Source organism: Oryctolagus cuniculus, chromosome X (genome assembly GCF_051225735.1).
Source record: "Oryctolagus cuniculus isolate XC-2025 breed Fujian yellow rabbit chromosome X, ASM5122573v1, whole genome shotgun sequence".
Classification (NCBI taxonomy): Eukaryota; Metazoa; Chordata; class Mammalia; order Lagomorpha; family Leporidae; genus Oryctolagus; species Oryctolagus cuniculus.
Genome location: NC_142888.1, coordinates 81,143,042 through 81,168,322, shown reverse-complemented (window position 1 = coordinate 81,168,322; position 25,281 = coordinate 81,143,042). Strand labels below are relative to the sequence as shown.

The following is a 25,281-nucleotide window of genomic DNA, read 5'->3' as shown; positions in this document are numbered from 1 at the left end:
TTTTTAAAAAAGTAAGCAAAGAATTTGAAGGAAGTGAGGGACTTAGTGCAGGGTATTGCAGGCAGCAGAAATGGTCCTAAAGGAAGAGTGTGTTTGGTGAATTTGAGGAGTGACACAGAGGCCAGAACAACAGGAACAGGGAGCTGGAAGGATGATGAAGCTGCAGATTATATTATGGAGGGCCATGTAAGGCACTGTGAGAACTTGGGTTTTACTCTGAAGGAAATTTAGAGTCATCAGAGGGTTTCAAGTGGAGGATTGACAAGATCTGACTTCCATTGATTTTACTTATTTTTAAAAGAGCACTTATTTATGCTAAAGGCAGAAAGAGAGGGAGGGAGGGACAGAGAGAGAGAGAGAGGGAGGGAGGGACAGAGAGAGAAGGAGGGAGGGGCAGAGAGAGAGAGAGAGAGAGAGAGAGAGAGAGAGAATCGCTCTTCCATCCATCTGTTTACTCCCCAAATGCCCACAACAGCCAGGCCTAAGCCAGGAGCCTGGAACCTTCCAGGTCTGCCAGATAGGTGGCATGAATTCTAGTATTTGAGCCATCATCCACTGCATCACAGGTGCATTAGCAGGAAGCTGGATTGGAAGTGAAGTAGCTGGGACTCAAACTGGCACTCTGACATGGGATGCAAGCATCCGAAGTGGCTTAACTGGCACTCTGACATAGGATGCAAGCATCCCAAGTGCCACAATGTCTGCCTTGACTTCTATTTTAAAGGCATCATTCTGGCTGGTGTGTGTGTGTGCATGTGTGTGTGTGTTTTAAAGATTTATATACTTATTTATTTGAAAAGTGGGGGAGGGGGGAGAGAGAGAGAGAATCTTTCGCCTGCTGGTTTATTACCCAAATATCTGCAACAACCAGGTCTGAGCCAGACTGAAACCAGGAACCAGGAACTCCATCTGGGTCTCCCACATGTGTGGGCCCAAGTACTTGGGGACATCATCTGCTGCTTCCCCGTCACAAAAACAGAGAGCTGGATTGGAAGCAGAGCAGCCAGGACTCAAACAGACACTCTGATACGGAATGCCAGTGTTGCAAGTAGTGGCTTACCCTGCTGTTCCACAATGCTGGCCCCTGAACTGGTAATATTTGAAAACCAGAAATCTTTCTAGAAACACTACATCTGTTTCCAGACTCTCTGGGACCCTGGAGGTTTCTCACAGCAGCCATGCTGCAGGGGCAAGCCTGTGCAGAGTTCTACCAGGGTCAAGATGAGCTGGCTGTCCATATATTTGAACAGTGTTTTGAGGAAACTATGTGTCTGTCTAGGAAAATAATAAAAAAATGATTGTTTTTCCTCATGACTAAGTGTTTTTCTGAAGGGTAGGAAAGAGTCTGTGATTCTTTCGAAAACAATGAGCAAATTTGGAGGAGGAGGAAAGAAATCCAGTAGAATTTGGTTTAAATTGACCATAAGGACATTTCCTACTCTACCCCGCCTTTTTCAGTTTCTGTTTTGAATTTTTCATATATTTGCAAGAAAGGGCCATGTTTAGCTCCTCAGCTGCACAATTCTTTCCTTTCTTTCTTGATACATTAAAGATGGTTCATGGGGATTTTAAATGTCAGATCCTATAATGGGAAATGCCTTATTGCACACAGTTTTTTTTTTTTTTTTAAGGCAAAGGCTTGTAGCTTTAAAAAACGGAGTTTACAGGGTAAATCCTGTTGCTTTGTTCATTGTATTCCCACAGAGATGTTCCTGCTATGTCAAAATTATAAGATTTGCTCTTTGGGGACAAGATCCTCTTGATGGCTCCTTAGAAATCAGGAGGGCAAGGAGAAGTTATGTGTGTCTGGAGATGGTTTTTTTAAGACATCTATATTGAAATGCATGTATACAAATGGTACAATAGCACTAAGGAAGGGAACATTATGACAAAAGTCTCCTGTTTGTAAATGGGAAACTGGCACCTATACTCATTAAAGACACATTTGCTCCTCTCCCACACAGCTGCCTCTGTTCCCCTTGGATCTGAACTAATTTACCTTGCTTGATGCAGAGAAGCTTATCAACTGTGAACATAGACCCAGAGGATTTGGATTCCTTTGCTCCCTTTCCACCCCACTGTTAGACTCTTAGTGCCAGTTTTCTAGTTAGAAGTATCACAAAATAGCAGGGTAGGACTTTGAGCTTAAAGAAAAATAGTAGCTTTTGATTAGTTGTGCTGACAAAAATGTGTGTATGTGTAATCTAATGGGGTTAAAGATCTTAGTTATCAGTTGGATAGCACAGCCTCTGCCTCAGCGGTCTTTCTGAGCTACTTATAAGATGTGGGTTATCTCATCTTGTATTAATTAAAAACTCTATATAGGGGGAAACATTGTGGTGCAGCAGGTTAAGCCACTGCTTGTAATATCTGCATCCCACATTGGATTTCTGGTTTGAGTCCTTGTTTTATTGCTTCTGATCCAGCTTCCTACAAATTTACATAGGAGGCAGCAGATGATGACCCCAAGAATGTAGGCTCCTGCCTCCCACATGGGAGATCTGGATGGAATTCCTGCCTCCTGGCTTTAACATGGCCTAGCCCTAACTATTGTAGCCGTTTAGGGGAATGAATCAGAAGATGGAAGATCTCTCTATTTCTCTCTCTTTTGCTCTCACTCTCTCTATCACCTCTATCTCTACCTTTATCTCTATATCTCTATCTCTCTCCTACTCTGCCTTTCAAATATTTTTAAGAAACTTATGTCTAACAGTAAGAGTCTCTTGCTTTAGTACTGCTGTAAAGTAGAGAGCCACACAGGCCAAAGGGACTCTTCCCTAGACATTCATACTTTGCTCTTTTTTTAAGAAAAGCATTTATTTATTTGAAAGTCAGAGTAACAGACTCACACGCACACAGATCTTCTATCTGCTGATTCATTCCTCCAATGGCCATAACAGCTGGGGCTAGGACAGGCCAAAGCCAGGAACCAGGGATTCCATCCTAGTCTCCCGTGTGGGTGGCAGGGACCCAAGTACTTGAGCCATCATCTGCTGCCTTCAAGGATGGCAATTCGTTAGCAGGGAGCTGGATCAGAAGCAGAGTAGCTAGGACTCAACCAGTGCTCTGATATGGGATGCTGATGTCACAGGTAGTGGCTTAACCTGCTGTGCCACAACACCAGCCCCTGAACGTTCATACTTCATTCCATTTTCATTAGATTTGATGACTGGCTTATCGAACGCTGGTAAGACTGTCATTGACTTGCTGTCCTCAGTGGTTTTATAGAAAGGAGCCTCAAAATTTAAAAATGAAACACCTTTTGAGGTTTGTATACATACCATGAAGTCTGGAAATTTTAAGCATTCAGCTCAGTGCTTTCTTGTTTCTTTATATATGTAATCATATCAAGATATATGCTTACCCACAAGCCTTCCTCATATCACTTCCTAGTCCATAATATCTTACCCAGAGGTAATCACACTGTTCATTTCTGTTCTATAGATTTGTTTGCCTGTTCTTAAATTTCATATAAATGAAATGACATGATATACACTGTACTTTTATGCATCTTGTTTCTCTTAACATTCTTGTGCATGTATTTTGGTAGATATGTGCACTGTTTTATTTTGGTTATATACTTAGGAGCATAATTGCAGGGACATGTGGTAGAAGTATGTTTAGTTTTAGTAGATGCTGCCAAATAGTTTTCCAAAGTAGTTGTATCAGTTAACACTTCCACTATACTCCATGTTCTTCTCAATGCTTGTTGTCATCAGTCTCTTCAATTTTACCTGGTGGGGTTTTGTGTTCTTCATTGTGGTATTAACCTGTATCTGTGATGAGTACTAGTAATGAACACCTATTCATGTGCTTGTAGGCCATTTGAATATTCTCTGCTGTGAAATGACAATTCAATTATTTTTCTATTAAAAACCTGTCTTTTTTTCTTATTGACTTGTGGAATTTAAAAATGTATGGAGTAAATGTAAGCTGTTTGTGGGATATATATTGTGAATATTTTTCCCAAATTATGGTTGGCCTTCTCACCATGCGTCTTTTGATAGGCAAAAGTTGTTTTTTAAAAAGATTGCTTTATTTGTTTGAAAGTCAGAGTTACAGAGATAGTGGGGAGAGACAGAGTGGGGAGAGAGAGAGAGATCTTCCATCTTCTAGTTCACTCCCAAGATGGCCACAATTCCAGGTGTGAGCCAGGTTGAAGCCAGGGGCTAGGAGCTTCATCTTTGTCACCTGTGGGGGTAGCAGGGACTCAAACATTTGCCATCTTCCACTGCTTTCCTAGGCACATTAGCATGGAGCTGGATTGGAAGTGCAGCACCCACGACACTAACAGGTGCCCATATGGGATGCCAGTCTTGCAGGCAGTGGCTTAACTCACTACACCATAACTCTGGCACCATAAACGTTCTTAATTGATCTAATTTAACTTATTAATATTTTCTTTCATAGTTAATGTTTTCATATCTTATAAGAAATATTTGCCTACCAAAGATCACAGAGATTTTCTCCTGTGGTTTTATCTGGAAGATTCATTAGTTTAACTTTCTCATTTAGGCCTATTATCCATTTGAAATAGTCAACTTATTATTATTTTGCTATCTGGTTTGAGATAAAGTTGTGGTTCCATGGATTTATTTGTCTTTTGGTGCCAGTACTATGCTGCCTTAATTTCTGTAGCTGTAGAGCTAGCCTTGGTTTCTGATCAGTTATGCCTTCCAATTTTGTTCTTCAAGATGTATGGCTATACTGGACCCTTTATGCGTCTATATATGTTTTAGCATCACTTTGCCCAAAGTGCCCTTTGGGAGTAGTTTTAATCTTATTGACTCATTACCTTCCCCTAAATTCCTCTAACTTCAAAATCTACATAGCCTTTGACGGTGCTTGTGGCAGTTCCTCACCCTCTATTGAGAATTTGCCTCTGAAGTACCTGGAGACTGTGGGAGATTTCACTTCATCTTTCTTGCCCAGGTGCCAGCCTAGAACTCAACCAACATCAGGTAAGAAAAACTAGTCCTGCATTTCTGTCTTCTCAAATTTCCCAACCCATTATGTTAGCTACTTGCAACTGTCAAAAGTTAGACTGATTTCTCCTTTTCCACAGTAGAGTCCCTCTGCCTTAGGGCCAAGCCTCATTTACAACCTGTGCCTAGAGTTAGCAAATGCTGCAGGAAAGAAAAAAATGCCTGTGACTGTCAGCTCACTTAGGAAGGGCTGTTTGCTCTCTGAAATTTTAGTTTAGCTTGTCTTTGTTTTCACAGTTTGCAAGTATCTTTAAACCTATTGATTTTGATTTTGTTTTGTTTTATTTTTGTTTGTGGCAGAAGCCTTCACATCCTATTTAAAAGTAGAAGTCCAGAAATCATTTAATAGGCAGAACTTTGGGCTGCCCATCCATCTTGGCTCTATCATAGGTAAGTAACTTATGAGCATTTGGGACAATTCACATAGTCAGAGGAAGGGCAGGTAATGGACACCTCCCTAAACATGCCCCTGACAGATGATGGGGATTTTGTAGGGTATTGTTGCAGTTCTCCTGATCCCTCTACCTTAGTCACATTCAACTTAGAATTCTGTCAGTTACTAGAGAAAGCAAATCAGATTAACATTCTTAGTTTTATTCCTGCTTAGGAGAATGAGATGTCAGCTGTGGCTTTACTGAGGCAAATTTGCTCCTGTATGCACTAGCAAATGTGCCTTCTGGCATAGGACTTTAGAAGTTAGATCCAGGCTGACTTTCAACTTTGTATCTTTTCTTACCATGTGACCCTCAGCAAATTGCTTAATCTGCCTGATCCTCAATTTTTCTATTTATAACTTCATACAATTATTTCAGTGTGAGGACTGAATATACTAATATAAGTAAAGTAAGTTTCATAGTGCTTGACATGTAATAGATCTTTCATAAATGTGAGCATTTGCCAGAATAATTATGGGTATGTCATCTCATCTGATATATACTTTTTGAGGCTGAGCATTGTGCTTGGTTACTTTTTATGGGGGTGGAAGAGGAGGTAAAATTTACACATAATGAAATGCACAAATCTTAAGAGCACCAGTTAATGAGTTCTGACAAATGCATACTCCTGTGTAACTCACACTCTAAAACATGATCGTTACCATCTATTACCCTAGAAAGTTCTCATGTTCCTTCCCAATCAGTTCCCAATTCACTAGAGGCAACCACCATTCTGAATTTACTCTATTGCAGATTATTTTGCACTTTTGAGAATTGCATATGAATAAAGTCATACAGTATGTAATAATTTATGTCTGGCTCCTTTCATTAAATATAATGTCTTTGATATTCATCCATGCTGTTGTCCCTGTCCATGCCTTTCTTTTTATTGATAACTGTATCATGTTGCATGGGTATAATGGTTTGTATAACCATTATCTTGATTGGCACTGGGGCTTTTATCTAATTTTTAAAGCTGCTATGACCATTCTTGTGAAAGTCTCTTTGTGAATTTTCATTTCTCTTGGATAAATACGTAGGAGTATAATTTCTAGGATACAGATTGGTACATACTTGCTTTTATAAGAAACTGGCAAATATTTTCCCAAAGAGGTTACATCTTCTTACATTCCTACTAGCAGTATGTGAGAATTCTGGTTGCTCTACATCTATGTCAACAGTTGGTATTGTCAATATTTAGTTTTAGCTAGTCTAGTGAGTGTATTCTGGTATCTTATTGTGGTATTTATTTACATTTCCATAATGACTAATGGTATTGAGTATATTTTTCATGTGCTTATTAGATATTCCTTTTCTTTCTTTGTAAAATGTCTATTCAAATATTTTACCTATTTTTGAGTTGTTTGTGTTTTGTTAGTAATTATAAATGTTCTTTATATATTCTAGCTATACATTCTTTGTCAGATATCTGTTTTGTGAATGTTTTTTCTTAGTTTGTTGGTGGCCTATTTGTTTTATTAACCATATATTTTAATGAATTGCTTCATTCTTCTACCCCCTGTTATCCTCATACACAGTTGAAGCTTGATAGTACTTTCTGAATTGATGAGCTAAAAAGGATTGCTCCTTCCCTGCCTTCATTTTGACAGGCATTCTTCCCTGCGTTGGGAATATAGCAGAAAAAAAAACAGATGAGTTTCTTAATTTCATGATACTCCATTTTAGTCCATATGTATGTGAGAGTAGAGTGGGAGATGGAGAAAAATAAGTAAACAAAAAAATCTGAGCTAGTTACAGGTGCTGTAAATCACAACTGCAGTATATGCTTTATGGAAAAGGGATGACGAGGAGCTTTTGTTTTTAGGTCTGGGGATAAGAAATCTGAGGAGGTAATATGTAAGCTGAGATCAGAATGACAAGATGTCTATTTTTTTCCTGAGGGAAATAGATTCCAGGCAGAGGTAACAACTAATAAAAAGACTCTAAGCACTAACTGCTTAAAATCACCTTAGGCAAACTAAGATATCAAGGTTGGTTACTTTGGAAATTACGGTAACTGGAATAAACTGATGCTATACTCTATTTCTTAATATTTCAGTACTTAACACTTTCTCAGCACCCTCTTTTCCTCCTCCTCACTCCTGGCTTCTGGCTTCCAAGATGATTTGAAAATAGGAATTGTAGATTAGGTAACGTGAGGATCAATAGAATTAAGGCCAGATTAGGATTTTTCTTCCCATCCAAGGTCACCAAGCTGCAGAAAAAAATACAACAAAGGCTACATAAAGTAGTAACTACATTTGTCTTAAAAGAGAGCAAAATATTAAATGTTCTGCCTCTACATTTTTCATTTAGACTATGTACTATCCACCTTGATGAATAGAATATAATTTATAGTATTTCTAATTATTTTCCAGTTTATAAGGAGAGATGGAAGTAAGGATAGTGGAAAGGCTAGAGGAAGACGGAGATACAAAGAGGGTGAAATAGAATGAAAAAAATAAGTTAATGAATGGGGGCATATTGAATAAGAGGAGGAATAGGAGTCCTAGGGGGAGAGAGAGAAGCTAAGGGGGAAAACTGGGAGAAAAGGAAGCCAAAAGTTATACAAGATTGGTGTATTACCCTCTTTGGGTTATGGATTCCATAATAGGGTATTGTTTCCTTTGAAAAATGTGTTGGTGCTCTTTAACCATATTTAATGCACAGGTTTCTTTTGTGTTTTTCTTCTGATGTGCTGATGCATGCTCTAACTTAATGTCAAGTTCCTTTCCCTTATTTGTTTCTGCATTTCTGCCACTAACATGCTTTGTCTCTAATCAAATAACAGATCGTTTTGAGTTAATAAATCAACTGCTATTCCTCTAGGACTCATTCTCTCATATTTCAGATAGAAAGTTGCTTCCAACCCAAATTATACTTTCTGATTGTAATGGTTGTGACCCTTATCATCAGAGCAACAGCCATGTCTTCCGGTAGGATTCTAGCCAAAAACCTAAAGTGATGTGACAGGACTTACGCTAATTGGAGATAGTGTATAACTGAGTAGGTCAAACCAGGCCCTGTAGAGATAAGCAAGCTTCATGTGAACCATCTGGCTGGTGATTTGCTGTACTCCAATAAACATGCAATGAGTACAGTCAGTTGGAAGTGAAGTCTGTGGCTTGCTGGGCCCCACTCTGGGCAGAACTGCTAAAAATTAGGCAATAAAAGACTTGACAGCATATTAAAAGAGTAAGATGGACTTCGTAACACTTTCCACCATTGAAAGTTTGAATGAGTTTGGAGAAAATAAATCAGCCCAAGTTATAGGATTAGTAGCCAGAAATTTAATATGGGTGTGTGGCCCAACAAACAATTGGCCAAATATATTTATCTATAATGATCAACCATAGTCTAGAGATATATGCTGTTTTAAATGGAAAATTATGGACTGGACTATGGTGGGAAAACAGTCTAGTTAAGGGACATATGAAAGGAAATCAATGAAATGAATTTAACATTTCATGTAGGACATGTATCAGAATGGAAAGACAGAATTATTTACTTCAAATAAGACACAGAGAAGATAGGCCCCTCAAAATAGTGTAGAACCAGTAGCCTTCCAGCTCAGCTGCCTTATCTGTCAGGTCAATTTAGGGTTACAGTGGGAACATGAAACCTCAGGGCATATGAATATACTAGGTAAACAGAGGCAAAAGAGTGAAAAAAATATTATTCCAACAAACAGGTGAGTAAACAATATAAGATCATTAAATTACAAAAAACTTATTGTATCCTCAATGAACTCATTTTGAGTAGGCTATTTTGTGATAAATTAGACAAATGTGGCAAGTATTGGGTCAATCCTTAGATATTTTTTTGAGATTTTATTTATTTATTTGAGAGGTAAAGTTACAGACAGTGAGAGGGAGAAACAGAGAGAAAGGTCTTCCTTCCGTTGGTTCACTCCCCAAATGGCCACAACAGCCGGAGCTGCACCCATCCAAAGCCAGGAGCCAGGTGATTCTTCCTGGTCCCCCATGTGGGTGCAGGGGCCCAAGCACTTGGGTTATCTTCCACTGCTTTCCCAGGCCACAGCAGAGAGCTGGATTGGAAAAGGAGCAGCCAGGACTAGAACCGGCACCCATTGGGGTGCCTGTGCCTCAGGTGGAGGATTAACCTACTGCACCTTGGCGCCAGCCCAAATCCCTAAATTTTTAAACAAAGAATATTGCTTTACAGAAGTATCTACTTACTCAGGAAGATGATTTACATAGCCCACAAGACATGCAATTGAAAGTAGTACAACCATGGTGTTTGACAATGGTGGAGGAATATGTGGCAGATTGACAATAATAGGAAATACCCAAGAACTAATTTAATCACTGAAGTTGTTGAAAGTTTGGTGGAGAGTGTGGTATCTGTACTTACCATATACTCCCAGGCTGAAGGGTAATTGGAAATTTTAATGAATGGATTGCTAAAAACACAGAAAAAAATTAGTAGTGCCAGATATAAATGGCAATGAGGCAAAGATGCTGATAGAGAAGACTCCATTTATAGACTCATTAGAGATGTTTAAGAGAGATGGGCAAACTACATCTGCTCACTCTGTTCTCAAATCCCCTAGCAAGAGAGAAAGAGCCTAAGAAATTAAAGAAAATACTGCCGAGGAACAGTGCTGTTGTCATTGTTTTTTTTTTTTTTTTTCCTTACTACTTGTTGAATGCTTTATTTACTGGAGGGTTAAACTTGTGATTATAAAGAAAATTGAAAGTATGTCATTGTAAAAATTAAAAGAAAAATAAGAAAAAAAGGAGTAAGGGTGGGAAGGAAGGAGGGTAGGGTGAGAAGTATCAATCATACTCTTAAAACTGTATATATGGAATACATGGAATTTGTTCCATTTTTATAAATAAAAATTTTAAAAAAGAAATTAAAGAAAAGAGTGGTAGATCATTTTAGGGTTATCAAACAAGGAGGAGAAATAGCTACAGACACTCTTTCAGCCTTATGGACAATTCTTAATAGGGACATCCTATATCTAGAGCCTGTAGGATGGATAAAGACTCAAGGATACTAACCTTTATATTTCTTTTTTCTGTTATTAGATCTGCTTTGCTGATTTCTCTTGGCTGTGACAATCTAGCAGTTCACTACTAGTACAAACACAGTAACATAAGTAAATTTTGTGGGAGGTTCATCAACCTCATCAAAGACCTCTGTAGTACCACGAGCCTCTTTTTATACTTGATCACCGTCATAACAATATCAGCATCTTCATTTCTCATCTAAACCAACCAGAGAACCATCGTGAGCCATCAAGTATCCATTGTCACCAAGACTCCATTTTCTACAGCTTTTAATAATATTTTTTCTATAGAGATAAATATAGAGGCATGGATTCTGCATCAGTCTCTGTGCTAGTTGGTGAAATTTCTGATTGTTTAGATCAGTTAATAAAAATTCTTGAAGGACAATTACAGTCGATTTTACAATACCAAATTCCTCCTGTAGCACAAAATGATAGAGCACAACAGACAGGAGCTGTTGCATTTCCTTTCAGGGCTGTTTTCCTACCAGATCTCTCAAATCTTGCAGACTTAGAATCAATACTTTCACTAAGGGAAAGTGAAAACCTGATCTTTGATGATGATGATTCCTTGTTAGACATAGAGGGTTTAAGCGAAGTGGTAATGTCTATTATAAATGATGACTTAGAAATAAGTGAGACTCAGTTTTTCCCCACTGGCAAGTGAGAACTGATCATTCCTGTTTCAAATATATTTTGATTGTTCCAGACATTAGTAATGTGAGTTTTCTCCTGGTTCTGCACACTTTCATTATTAACAACTTATAGAAAAAGTAAGACTTGATTGATTTTCAGTAAATGCTGGGTTCTCCTTTGTTTTTGTTCAAAAAGCCCTGGCTTTAGTGATATGGTTCTTCCTTTAACTGTACTTGTTCTCCCTCTAGTATTTCTAATGACAAAAGCAAACAATAGCAAAGAAAAGAAACACCTTGCCTAACAATGGAGTGGAGAACTGATAAATGCTATCACATCTTGGGCCCCAGTTACATTGTCTTTTTTAAAAGATTTTTTTATGTATTTGAGAAGCAGAGTTATAGACACAGAGAGGGAAAGACAGAGGAGAGAGTACTTCTATCCACTGGTTCACTCTCCAAATGGCTGCAACAGCCGGAGGTAGGCCAATCTGAAGCCAGGAACCAGGTGCTTCTTCTGGGTCTCCCATGTGGGTTCAGGGGCCCAGGTACTTGGGCTATCTTCCACTGCTTTCCTAGGCCATTAGCAGGAAGCTGGATTGGAAATGGAGCAACCAGGACTCAAACTGGTGGTCATATGGGATGCCAGTGCCATAGGCAGACACTTAACCTACTAAGCCACAGTGCCAGCCTCTGCACTGTCTTATAGTAAGTGGAAATTAAAAGGAGACTACTGCTAGAATGATATAGTGAATATATTTGCATTAATTGGATAATACGGGAATACTTTTACTTGAAAAGTATAAATTCTTACTGGGCTTTTAGGAGACAATGTGTCAAAAGATGCTAGAGCAGACTAAGGGAAATAATTCTAAAAGAGGAGCATCTACTAGATAACAAAGCTGCAGAAATGTTTTCATATGACTATATGTTACCAGGAAGCAATCTTTGAAAAGCTAGGGCTAAGAGGTTCCAATGAAAGACTGTTCCTGCAAATGCCAACTCATGTCACTTTGAAATGTTGTTCCCCAAATGCACTACTACTTTGCAGTATTGCTCCCCAACAGTAAATGGAATTATATAAAATGACAAAGAGAAGAGTACAAGGTAGGCTAAACAAAATCCTGTAAAGACTATACAGTAGTAGAAAGTCTAACACTTATGATAGGAGTAGAATGGTCCATAAGGGGAAGTGGATAAAGTGTATCTTCTTAAATATAAATGAGTGTAAAGAATAGTTGAAGGCTCCTTACAATGAGTCTGATGCAACCTCAACTTAGAAATATTTTGTATTGAGAAATAGGATCATGGATGAATGCAAACAAAATGTGGACTGGTATTTAGCCACAATAATTCTACATATGCCAGAAGGGTAAATGTGATAGCTGAAGGTCTTCCACACCAAAACATACAGGGACCAAATATACGTGTGGGGAATTCACTGAGCATATCAATTCCGTGGCATACGGTCTGCTCAGTTTGGAAAAATGGCTATCCTTCAGGCATGCCCATGATACTATGGCCCTCATTCCTAAGGAATGACCTTTGATCTCATGACTCAGGCAACAACTAGGTAAAAACATAAAAGTTATACCACTGCGAAATTCGGTATGTGCAAGTTGTAAAGAAATGGCACAAAGAAATAAACCCACACTGGTGGAAACCAGATTATATCAATTTATATAGAGTCAAAAGGATTAAAATGACATTTAATGCAGATGATTTCAGAGCTAACCAACATGACAGATGCTGTACCTAATACTAAGTGAAATCTGCACTCACAGATAATTAGCTACCATAAAAGATCAATGCAGGCAATTATAGACAATGTAACAAACTGTTTTTGAATGAGCAGTAGCAGAAGAAACACAAATTAGTTTGACTACTGAATCTTAGGATAAAGTTATTTAACAAATTTAATAAAGAGACTGTTATAGGAAAAGCTACCACAAGTCCTTTGAAAATTGGAAGAACTTAACAAAGTTATTCAACATATTAAAATGAGAAAATTCCACAATAGACTGCTATATGGAAAGATTAGTAGAAGTAGGCAAGGACCCAAGAAACTTCCTAGAGTAAATGAAGACAGACAGGAAAAAATAAAAAGTATGTCATAGAGCACCTACTGTGGATAATTGCAAGCCACACCAGAAAGTACATTGAGGGACTTTTCTGTGACAGTATCAGGAGAAACTGACCTTGACTTGCCCATGAAGGGGACTGTAGATATTCATTTATGTCAAAAATGGCAAATAGTTGATGCATTTCAAAGGGTCAATGCCAAATTAACAGCCCAGTAGGAAGGCAAGAAAAAATGGTTTATCCCTCTATTTCAATAGGAACAATTTGCAAAGATTAGTGATAGCAGTTATACAAGGAAGTCTGCATTTAGCAATACATTTAGTATTCTTACAGCAGAAAAACTGGGTAAGAACTAAAAGATAGAATCTTGCTTTAATTAAAGCTTCAAAAACATCCAGGAAAGATACTTATCCACAAGGAATTTGGGCTTTAGAAAACGGCTATAATTTTGTGTCAAAATAAAATCAAAGCATAAATACCTGGACAAGATTAGGAAATATATCTAAGGAGAGACCACCATTGTGCTACAAATTCTATGTGGTGAGCCATTTAGTTGTAAAAGGAAAGGCCTGATGCTCCTCAAACATGGTAGATGCTGAAGGATAGCTGTCACTCCAAGTAGAACTCTAGAATGTGGACATTATAGCAATTCCGCAACAGATTAGTTTGACCTTGTTAAGAAACTCAGCATCTTATGGGAGAACACAAGCAACCATACAGACATTAGCAGGTCATCAAAATACATCAAGAGAAACTTGTGCGACCACTCTAGACCTTGCTACAAAATAAAGATTTGAACCAGTCTATAAAACAGCTAATCGGCAAGATGGTCTTTAGGTGCAAAAGCAGGAAGTTTCTTCAACTTCCCAGTTTGTAAAACTGGCTGGTTTCTTGTTTATCCAAGTCACCTGGAAAGATTATACTATAATGGCACCTCAGGAATAGATGAGTTATATTTCTGTGCTTGCTCTGGGTGTATGATTTTATGTTTTTAAGCCGTTGTTAAGATGTAAACCTCTCTACAGAATTAATTGCTATATTAAGTACGTTTGCTGTACGGAATATAATTAGAAACAGAGTTATTGGTGATTACAAATAAGCTTAGAGAATAAGAAAATACTTAGAAATAAGAACTAATGAGGAAGGCTTTTTCAAGAGAGCAAAGAAAATTAATAAATTGTCAAGAGTTATGCAACTGTTTATGGTGAAAAGCCATAATACAGAGAAGGCAGGTTTATGATCTAAGCCCTGTTTTAGTATTATGAAAATTAGCCAAATCTGAGATGCTGATAGAATTAGCTGGTTGGCAGTTGGCACTTTTTGTGTGCTTAAAAGCTCCATCAGAAAGAGAATGAACTTATTGTACTAGCTATTTTCCTTTGATTGAAATCCTAAATCTCCAAAATAATGGAGGGTAGTTGGTCCTTTATCTAAACTGTAGCTAGACTCTTGTCTGGATCTTCTTGAGACCAATGTTGAAGCCAGAGGCTTATCATTCTATGACAAGCAGAAAGGCATTAAAACCAAAAGAAATAGGCTGATAGGTGGCAATGAATTAGGTAGCACAAGTCTTCATCCCAATGTGCTCTGGCTAAGGTGTGTGGGAAGCTGTGATTACATACTTGCTTTGCTATGTGTGATGTTTACTGCCTGTTTTTAGATTATAATTGTTTATAATTTGTATGGTTCAAACTGTTTTACATTTTTAAGATATTTTAACTAATAAACTTTTGCTCACAAATCAAAGAAACTGTGGTTGTCTTAAATTCCCTGATGATGAATTTGGAAGTGTGGGGAGCAACTGGGAGCAACTCGGACTAGACTAAGTTACTGGAATTAAGACTTATTCTATGCATCTGCTTTCCCACAATATGGCGCTGAGAAGGGAAACAGCTTCTACACAGCTGCCTCCAGTTCAACCAATAAACTGTGGGACCTGCTCCTGATTGGAGGAGAGCAGCGTACTCGGCGTGTGGGTAGCAGAGTTGGGATTGGTGGAAGAGGACTATAAAGGAGGAGAGAGACGGCATGCACCAGGAACATCTAAGGGGAACACCTGAGCAGCCCCCGAGAGAGCCGGCCGGCGGTGTGCCGCTCCCCCGCGGAAGTGGGGAATGTGGCAGGGGGAACCGCCCTTCCACGGAGGTGGAAGGGTCGGTAGCCAACCCGGGAAGAACCAGCAGCAAACCCGGGAAGGGCCGAGCAGACAAAAGAACAGCGCAGGGTCCTGTGTCGTTCCTCCACAAAGACGGGGAGCGACATAATGGTGCCGTGACTCGGATGTGAAGCCTAGGCAGGGTTTAGTGTCGTTCCTCCATGAAGAGGGGGAGCGACAGGAAGTTATCAAATTGTATAAAGGAACCCCACTCAACAGAAGGTGGCAGAGTACATGCAAAGACAATATTGTACCAGAAGGCTGAAGTTCTACTTCTGGCTTTGCTAGATATAATTTTGCACAAATCTCTGAACATGATCCTTTCTCATTTCTAAATTAAGAGTTATAATTATTTTTCTGCTTTCCCTCAATGGTAATAGAAAATAAATGAAATAACACAGTTTTCAAGATAATTGCCAGATTGTACAACATCATAACTTCACAGGAATATCTGAAAAATGTCTATACAATGGTCCTGGAAAGTTTATTTGACATTTAAAGATTATCTAACACTTTGACACCTGTTTGCTAAGATATGAGAATTTCCTTCTGCTCCTTCATATCAAAGTTAGAGTTCTTTTTTCAGAGCTTAATTTTTTCACCAAATTAAATTCTTTTGGGGGAGTCGATTTGAGCTCTAGTAGGAATAATAATGAGGAAAAACAATAATGAAAATGCCCTTCAGGAAATAATGAATCATATTCCACTTGAGGCTGAGATTTTATTCTTGAGGATATTATATAACTTAAAATATTATTAACCCATCATGATCCAATGTGATTAAAAATTTTGTATCAAGCTGACAACTGTGATTTTCTACTGATAGCCTTGTCTTAATAGATTAGAGGTATTTAGTGATTGCTCTTGATTACTATTTTTTTTTTCAGGACCCTACTCTCTACAGTCCACATTTAAGACTTGTTTTTATTCTAGCTATATAACCCCCAGAAAGCTAACAAACCAACCAATTAGCCTAGAGAAAATCTCTAACAAAATAAAAAATAGGGAATCAGTGTTGTGGCACAGTGAATTAAGCCACAACTTACAATGCCAACATCCCCTATCAGAATGCCAGTTTGAGTTCTGGCTGCTCTGCTTCTGATATAGCTCCCTGCTAATGTGCTTGGGAGGTTGGAGATTTGATATATCTGCTCTGACTTATTCTGGATTATGAACACTGAGGAAGTGTTCTATCTGTAATTGAAAATAGAACCTCATGGCCCAACTGGTATAAAGCATGGAATCCAGTGCAAAAGAAGACATTTTTTTTCTTTTAGCTTAGTTGCCCCATTCCTATCTAGTTGTTTCTCTTTGAATAATTATGGTCCTACGAGGTAATTCTTATTCATTCCCCTACTGGTTTTCTTCAGGGTCTGAAGCTCATCTGGAAAAAAAAAAATGTCCTTTTAAGAAATGTCTCCAGCTTGTTTAGGGGTTCCCAACATGTGTCTATCAGACGTTAATATGTGGGCCTGGTACTGTGGAGTGGTGGGCAAAGCTGCCTCCTGCAGTGCCGGCATCTCATAGGGATGCGGTTCATGTCCAGGCTACTCCACTTCCATTCCAGTTCCCTGCTAATGTGCCTGAGAAAAGCAGGGGAAGATGATCCAAGTGCTTGGGCCCCTGCACCCACTTGATAGACCTGGAAAAAGCTTCTGGCTCCTGGCTTCAATCTGGCCCAGCCCTGGCAGTTGTGGCCATCGGGGGAGTGAACAAGCAAATGGAAGATTCCCCTCTTTGTTTCTTTCTTCCTCTAACTCTGACTTTTTAAATAAATAAATAAATCTTTAAAAAAAGATGTTAATATTTTTCCTTCTTGATGTGTTAGTACACATAAACTATATGCCTTTAAGGAATTTGAGGATTTTTGACTAACATGGAGAAGAGGAGTCAATCGTTTCATTCATTTATTTGTGCTCAAAGTAAAAGTTTACTTACTTTCATCACATCCTTCTTGAGGAGGGTTTTTACTTCAAAAATTGGTGATCGAACGTACATGTTGCATAATACAAAATGAATGATCTTTTTATGTTTGTGGCCTTAAGCATTGTGTGTAGGTTTCACTTAATTAAAGATTAGATTGTGAATGTTTATTCAACACACTAATCAGTATGATTCCTCAGACTTTGAGAATGAATTTCTTATGGACACTTGGAGTGTTAGAATCTCAGTAGCTCACAAGATTGTTTCCTGTTCAAACACACGAAGGTTACAATTACAAAAACACCCTGAAAAAAAAAAGACATTGCTTATGTGTGCAAGAAAGTGAGAATATTCAGCCTGAAACCAGGCATGTAGATCGAACAGACAGAAATTAGACACTGTACTAATCTGAAACTCGATGGAATCACAGATTTTAAAAAAATAGTTAATTCACAGATTGGGAAGGATTACAGAGTTTCTAGTGGAAATGAAGTCACAATTAAGATGGATTTACAGTTTGATGAATATAAATAATATCTTATATCCCCAAAGCAATGCCATTGGAGTACAAACATTAAGCTATATCCTAATTCTCAAGCTTGACTTGCTATTCAGTGTGGCTTAACTTGAAAAGGGTGAGTTAAGCTACAATTTATCTATGGCCTTTGCTAGGATAATGTATCTTGGAAAAACTGGAGCAAAATATATAAATCCCCAAATGATTCGGAAATCTCTGGCTATGGGACTAAACATTGAGCCATATTTGGGTTTATGTGGCTCCATGAAATTATATTCCTTATTGTGTTATTATTAACATTGAAATTGAGAGTCACTTACTTTCCCTGTTGCAAACCAGGTATTGGAGTTTGATGTGCTCTGACTGAAACAATTCAGTCTGTGAAATACTGGATTTCTCATTGATTTGATTTACAGTGATCAGTGAATAGCACCAGACCTAAAAGTATTGATCTTTTCATGAATACAGTGCTTTTGGGATTGCTTTTGTATTACTGCTGAATATCCATAACTTTGAATAGCTAACAGGTATTACTTTGTCGGTATTATGGAGTAAAATAATTTGGTCTGCAAAATATTAAATTCTTTTTTTAATAATTTTATTATTTGACAGATAGAGTTAGACAGTGAGAGAGAGAGATGTCTTCCTTCCGTTGGTTCACCCCCCAAATGGCCGCTACGGCTGGAGCTACGCAGATCCGAAGCCAGGAGCCAGGTGCTTCTTCCTGGTCTCCTACATGGGTGCAGGCGCCCAAGCACTTGGGCCATCCTCCACTGCCCTCCTGGGCCACAGCAGAGAGCTGGCCTGGAAGAGGAGCAACCAGGACTAGAACCCGGTGCCCATATGGAATGCCGGCACCGCAGGCGGAGGATTAACCAAGTGAGCCACGGCACTGGCCCCCAAACTATTAAATTCTAACTATATAGAATCACTAATAAAAGAAAATTGATAGCCCAAAATTGCACATTTTCAAATATGCAGCCTAGAGATGATAGTTGCATAATGTGAATGTTCTTCATGTTTCTAAACTGTACATTAAAAAATAGTTATAATGGGGGCCGGCGCTGTGGCTCAGTGGCTTAAGGCTGCAGCCTGCAGTGCAGGCATCCCATATGGGTGCTGGTTCAAGTCCCGGCTGCCCCACTTCTTATCCAGCTCCCTGCTTACGTGCCTCAGAAAGTAGTGGAGGATGGCCCAAGTGCCTGGGCCCTCCACCCACGTGGGAGACCCAGAGGAAATTCCTGGTTCCTGGCTTCAGCCTGGGCCATCCCTGGTCCTTGCGGCCATTTGGGGAGTGAACCAGTATATAGAAGATCTCTCTCTCTCTGTTTCTACCTCTCACATAAATAAATAAATAAATCCTTAAAAAATAGTTAAAATGGTAAATTTTATATTATGTATTATGTATTTTTACCACAATAAAAACATTTCTTTCCACTTTAATGTACATAAAAATGGGTCTTGGAAATAATGTTTGATTTTCTGATGCTTACTTAAGAAAGCAAAAAGAAATATAACTCCTTGGCACATTCAGGTTGGTATAATGATAGCTGAAAAATATATTGTATGAACATGTAGTAACATTTTCTAAGAGCAATAATAAGAGAAATTATAAAATAGAGAACACTGGGCACAGAAGTTTCAGGATAGTAAAAGAACTAAAATAAAGAAGAAAAGTGATGATAAAACTAATGAGAGTTGGAGGGCAGTTAATGCAGAATCCAAGAGTGATTCCATAGTCGTGTGCCAAGTAGATCTCCATGACAGTGAGACTGTTATTACAGTGGTTTCCCAGTGGAGAAGTAGCTTAACATGACAAAATAAGATTATACGTGCAGAAGGGGTCAAGTCACAAAATAGAAGGTGATCTATAAATACAAAATTGGTGACACATTGCAGTGAAGTTTTTGAAGATAAATGCTGTGTCACTTTTCAGGGGAAATAAAGGGAACCTCAAATTTTGAAAGGTATCTCCTATCCACTGGGTCAAGGGATGCCAACATCAGTCATATTTGACCATTTCTATTTTTATGAACTATTCTGTTCCCATTAACCATTCTGTCATTCCGAAACAAAATGCATGTGATATTTTTCCTTGTACTATTGTAACCATTTATGCAAAGTGAAAACATCCTTAATGGGAATTCACAGTGCATATATCAGAGTGTAGAGAAATCAATTAGACCATATAGCAGACAACTTAACACAATAACTGATACTGTACATTAATAGGAGGGCCATGGGAGGGAGGCAGGGATACTATATCCATTACCTGCAGTTTAATACACAGATTATGACCGAATATTATGGGTTACCCATGTGGAACAATGAAAATGAATAATCATAGCAGCTAATATCTGTCGAATGCCTACTGTGTGCTCAGTATTGTGCTACGCATAAGCTTTTTAAAAAATATTTATTTTGAAAGGCAGAGTTACAGAGAGGCAGAGGCAGAGAGGCAGAGAGAGAGAGAGAAAGAGGCCTTCCATCTGCTGGTTCACTTCCCAATTGGCTGCAATGGCTGGAGCTACGCTGATCTGAAGCTAGGAGCCTGGAGCTTCTTCTGGGTCTTCCACGCGGGTGCAGGGGCCCAATGACCTGGGCCATCTTCTACTACTTTCCCAGGCTATAGCAGAGAGCTGGATCGGAAGTGGAGCAGCCGGGATTCGAACCGGTGACCATATGGGATGCCGGCACTGCAGGCTTTACCCGCTACACCACAGTGCCAGCCCCAGCATAAGCTTTTAAAATTTCATGTAATCTTTACATTTTTCTAGGGAAGTAACTACTCCTGTTCTTATCCCCATTTCTCTCTCTCTCCCTCTCATCCCCTTGAAAGTGGCCTCTGGTACTGTTTTGCCTCACTTTAATGACATGATTTTCTTTTCTTTTCTTTTTTTTTTTTTTTTTGTCAGAGAGAAAGGAACAAAGTGAACACACATGTGATTTGCCTTAGTGCCTGGATCCATGAAAGGGTAGTTTCCCTTCAACTAGCAAGCACCTATTGGTTCTACCTGCTTGGATCTGACTCCAAGCACCATGGAAGAGAGATGAAACACACATTAAAGTACTTCATGTGACATGCATTCAACACTAGCTTTTCTCATTTATTTGCACATTAACCCTGTAAAATGGAGAAACTATAGCCATCTTCATTTTATAAATGAGCAAACCAGCACCTTGACAATCTGAATGACTTTGGGTCACAGAGCTAATGAGTTGGGATTCTATCCTCAGCTGCTCTGGTTCCACAGCCCCTGCTCTTTCTATAGCACCATGCAGCTCATTAAAGAGATAAATTAAGCTTTCTTGGAGGCCTCCCAAAATTGTTTGGGGATAGATGGCATAGAGCAACACTTGCTAGATGGTCAATCTGGCCAAGCTAGAAAGCAAAGTCTCTCCTGTGACCTGCTTGAACTGCCCACACTCAAAGAGGTGGCACCTAGCAGTTTGAAGATCACACCACAGTGGTTGTTGTTTTAGCCTTCTATAGAACTACAAACCCTGACTGTGACTCCATCTTCCCAAGGTTTATCTTGCTTGTGGGGCTTCTAAGGACTCAGTCGTGTTAACAAGTACCAGCATCTGGACCATGAGTCTTCCATGATTCCTGTCCCCATCTCCATGTCCAAAGTACATAGGGTAGGATCCATTGTCATGTGTTCTCACAGAACACTCTTCTTTAGAATACTTATCTTAGTTTGTAATTACATACCCTTTAAAGTGATTGTTTATTAATATCCATCACTTGCATGTAAGTTGCATGAAGACAGGGTCAGTATCTGTCTTCCGTATTAAAAGCACTGAGAATAGTGCTGAAAAAGCATTTGTGTGGGACTGGTGTTGTGGTGCAGTAGGTTAAGCTGCCACCTGCAACACCAGCATCCCATATGGGCACTAATTCGAGTCCTAGATACTCCACTCTGATCCAGCTCCCCACTAATGCACCTGAGAAAGCAGTGAAAGATGGCCCAAGTTCCTGGGCCCCTGCACCCAAATAAGTGACCTGAAAGAAGCTCCTAGCTCCTGGCTTTAGTCTAGCCCAGGCCCAGCCATTGTAGGCATTTGGGGAGTGAATCAGTGGATGGAAGATTCTCTCTCTCTCTCTTTCTCTCTCATTCTCTCGCTGTAACTCTGCCTCTCAAATAAATAAATAATTCTTTTTAAAAAAATTTGTTGAATGAATGTTTTCTCATAAAAAAATCACATGGCTATGTACCATAATGAAGACATACAGAGGCAGTCTGTGTCTTGAATGAATGGGTCGAATTATTCTAAGGCCTTTTCAGCCATTGGTTAGAGGTCTAATCGGTACAAAGTTGCTGCTTCTTGATCTGCTGCTCTGAATTCAGCAGGCCTGAAGCTCCTCGGACAGCAAAGGTGAGCTCAGCTTACCTCTTTCTGGTGGTATTTGATGGCCACCTTCAGCTTAGCCAGATCATGGTACTTCTGAGGATCAAGCTCTTCACTGTGGTCATCTCTGTGGTTGAGGATGATCTCCAGTTCCCGGGAGCTCCGGGCTTGGTCCAGCAGGTCTTTGGCAAACAGCTTGCACTGCTGGGAGAGTTCCTCATACTCAGCCTTGAACTCATTCTCCACTTTACTGAGCTCCTTGAGCTCCCAGCCCAGGCGGAAGGCAGTTAGGATGGGGTCCTCGCTTGATAAGGCAATGAGTGAGGGGCTTGCGAGAGCCTTGTAGATATTCAGTCGGGAGCGAGAATGGCGCAGACTGTCTACTTCAGAACTGGATACACACTCCACACAGTTGCAGCGTATCTGGTGGGGCCGTGGGATTGTGACTCGTTTCTGGACAAGCAATTTGATGATTTCATAGTTGTTGGTGTGGGCAGCCAGCATAATAGGAGTGATGTCTGGTGTGAACTCAGAGAACTGGGTATCCATCATCAGAGTGGGCACCTAAATACAAGAAATGAGAAGCATAGAAGGGCAGGATTAAAGGTTGGAGACAGAAGGAGCATAGAACCCACCAAATATTTGCAATTCAGGAATTCTTTTGTCACTCCTCCTCACCATTAAGGTTAAGGTGTGCGACATACTTACTATGTGCCAGGCACTGTTCTAAGCACTTTGTATATATTTACTCATTTAATCTCTACCACAAACTTGTGAGGTAAATACTCTCCCCATATAAAGAAGCAGAGACACAGAGAGGTTAAAGAGTATGCCTATAGTGACACAGTTTTTAATAGCAGAACCATGATTCAACCTCAAGCACTGTTGTTCTAGAGCCTGGCTGTTAAATTCTGAAAGTATAACATGCCTAATTCTGTCTGAGTCACAATAGGGGATGAGAAGAAATAAAGGACATTGTTCTTGACCTTCTGGAACTTAGTTGGTTAGATCAGCCATATGTGCAATTGTTAACAGTATAAAGTAATATGTTCAGTTTCAAATGAGCCACAGAGATCATAGGAATATTTGTTTGAAAGGCAAATGACAACCTTTAATCTTAAAGATTGTATCACTAAATCAAGTTTTGGAGGCTGAAGGAAGGACTCCGTCAATTCCTTACAATGTTTCTGAATGTCTATCAGGCTCCAGGGAACCAAAGACCAAGGCCAGACAGGGTTCATTTAACTTCATGGAGGTCCTAGGAAGGTAAAGACAATTCTTATTGTCAGGAAGAAGAGTTCTGTAAATGAGGACTTCTAGGCTTGCAGCACAGTTAATAGTTGGAAAAGGACCTTTGCTAAAACTGCTAAGCACATCAACAACCTGGTCAGGCGCTAACACCAGAATTCCTGCATCACCATGACTTAATGTTTGGTGTAAATAGCAGTTATAGGTAAAAGGTGTAGAGTTCTTGGGGTACTCAGGAGAAGTTCTGGGGGACTGCATGTAAACGACCTGATCAATGAATAAAAAAATATTTCAACTTTAAAATATATCTTTGGGACTCAGTTCTCAAAGTTGAGTAGGGAAACTGAGGTAGTTCAGTAGACTCACAGATAAGGATGTTTTCTCCTAAAGAACTAAGTTTAGTGGTAAGCCAATGATGTACATAACTACAACACAGTCTTGATGAATAAAGAGTGGAAACATGAATATGGTATCGAAAAGAGCATGAAAGAAGTAGTTTTTTTGGGTGTGTGTGTGTTGAAGTTCACTGAAAGGTCCATCTGCCAAAAACATACAGATTTGCCCCCAAACCTGCCATAGTGCAGTGCAATAGTGACAAGGAGTTATTCATTTGGGATATGTTCTATTTCCCAAAAACCTACATACAATTGGGCATTACTTGGAAAAGACTGACTTTTTAACACCTATTATTCTGTTAGCATGGATCCATTTGTTCTACTACACTAGACATGTAATTGTGGTAGGATGTAGAGCTAGAGAATGTGGAGGACTGGCATAGTCAAAGGAGTCTTTATGAAGAGATAGAGCTGAGTATTCAAAGTGCAGATAGTGTTTCAGAAGACTGGGAAATATTGATCCTGGTACACTTACAGAAGAAGGAAAAAAATAGTTCCAAAACATGAATAATTAAGAATCTCACCAAAGAAACAACTATTGTTTTAATCAATAATTTATTTTACTCTCAAAACCTCTTTTAAAAAAAAAAAAAAAGCCCCAACAACCCACAGTTACTGGCAAACTGACAAAAGGATGAGCTACTGTTTTTCATCATCTGCCTCCCTCCCACCTTGCAGGAGGGATTCCCAAACAGGAAAGTGGCCAGAAAACAGAGTGAGAGAAAGGGGGAGGAGGCAGACTTTGTAAGAAACCCGTTTCCTTCACTTAGTGGGTGCTTCAGCTGCTAAAGAGCTGAAAGCTGGGTGCACATTGATCATCAATTGCTAGGCTGGAGCAGCGAGCAAACATTGTTAAACATTTAGAAGGAGCAGCTCCAAATAAGACAGCAGGAAGTGAGCAACTTGGCTCATAAAGTAAATTGGACATAGGAAAGAATAATCTCAGAAATTAACATAAGCCTGCCGGCTAGGGAAGAAGTAGGTCTGAGTGGGCCTGGAAATGAACATGAACACAACCGTCATGAAGCCTAGAGTTGGGAGAGATGGTAAGTGAGCAATTTATGACAGTCTGCCTGGAGAAGAGAAAAGCTCAGATATGCGAAATCTGGGCAGAGGCATTCCTCAATCTCTGTCACCATCTAAAGGTGTTGAAGTAAGAGGGGACAGAGGGGATAACCTGCAGCACATTTCCTGGATTATATTGGTGGTACTGTGTACTTCCTACCAGGCCGTTCTTCCGGTTCTCTCCCCACCCCCTTCCCTTGTTCTTTCTACTTTTCTTTTTTTTCCAACAAGGAACTTTCTCATTTGCCATTTGGCTTTTTGGGTATGTGACACCAGAAAGGAAATCTTTTAAAAAGAAAACTGGGCTGCAGTGACCAACCACATCCTCCCATTCAGACTGCCTTTTGTCTTCCAGTCATTGTCCCTCAAAGGTTGCCACAGTTCACGTCATCCATTGCTTTGTGTGTATTCTTGTGGGATACACTGATTTCAACCCATTTCTCAGCCAGTCAAAGGC

General features: G+C 39.4%; 2 protein-coding genes across 2 annotated transcripts in view; one reads left to right on the top strand and one right to left on the bottom strand.

The window, feature by feature from the left end:
* Positions 1-25,281, bottom strand: part of TRPC5 (transient receptor potential cation channel subfamily C member 5) — a 324,015-nt gene that overhangs the window by 90,040 nt on the left and 208,694 nt on the right. The window contains 1 exon segment of the mRNA NM_001082779.1: positions 22,159-22,680. Within this exon segment, the coding sequence (NP_001076248.1) occupies positions 22,159-22,680 (522 nt within the window).
* On the top strand, positions 10,762-11,121 carry TRPC5OS (TRPC5 opposite strand). Its single transcript, XM_070067154.1, has one exon. The coding sequence runs from the start codon at positions 10,762-10,764 to the stop codon at positions 11,119-11,121; it is 360 nt and encodes a 119-aa protein (XP_069923255.1).

Bases quoted from the DNA above. Each gene is read 5' to 3' on its own strand.
- TRPC5OS (XM_070067154.1), top strand. From the start codon at position 10,762: ATGGATTCTGCATCAGTCTCTGTGCTAGTTGGTGAAATTTCTGATTGT.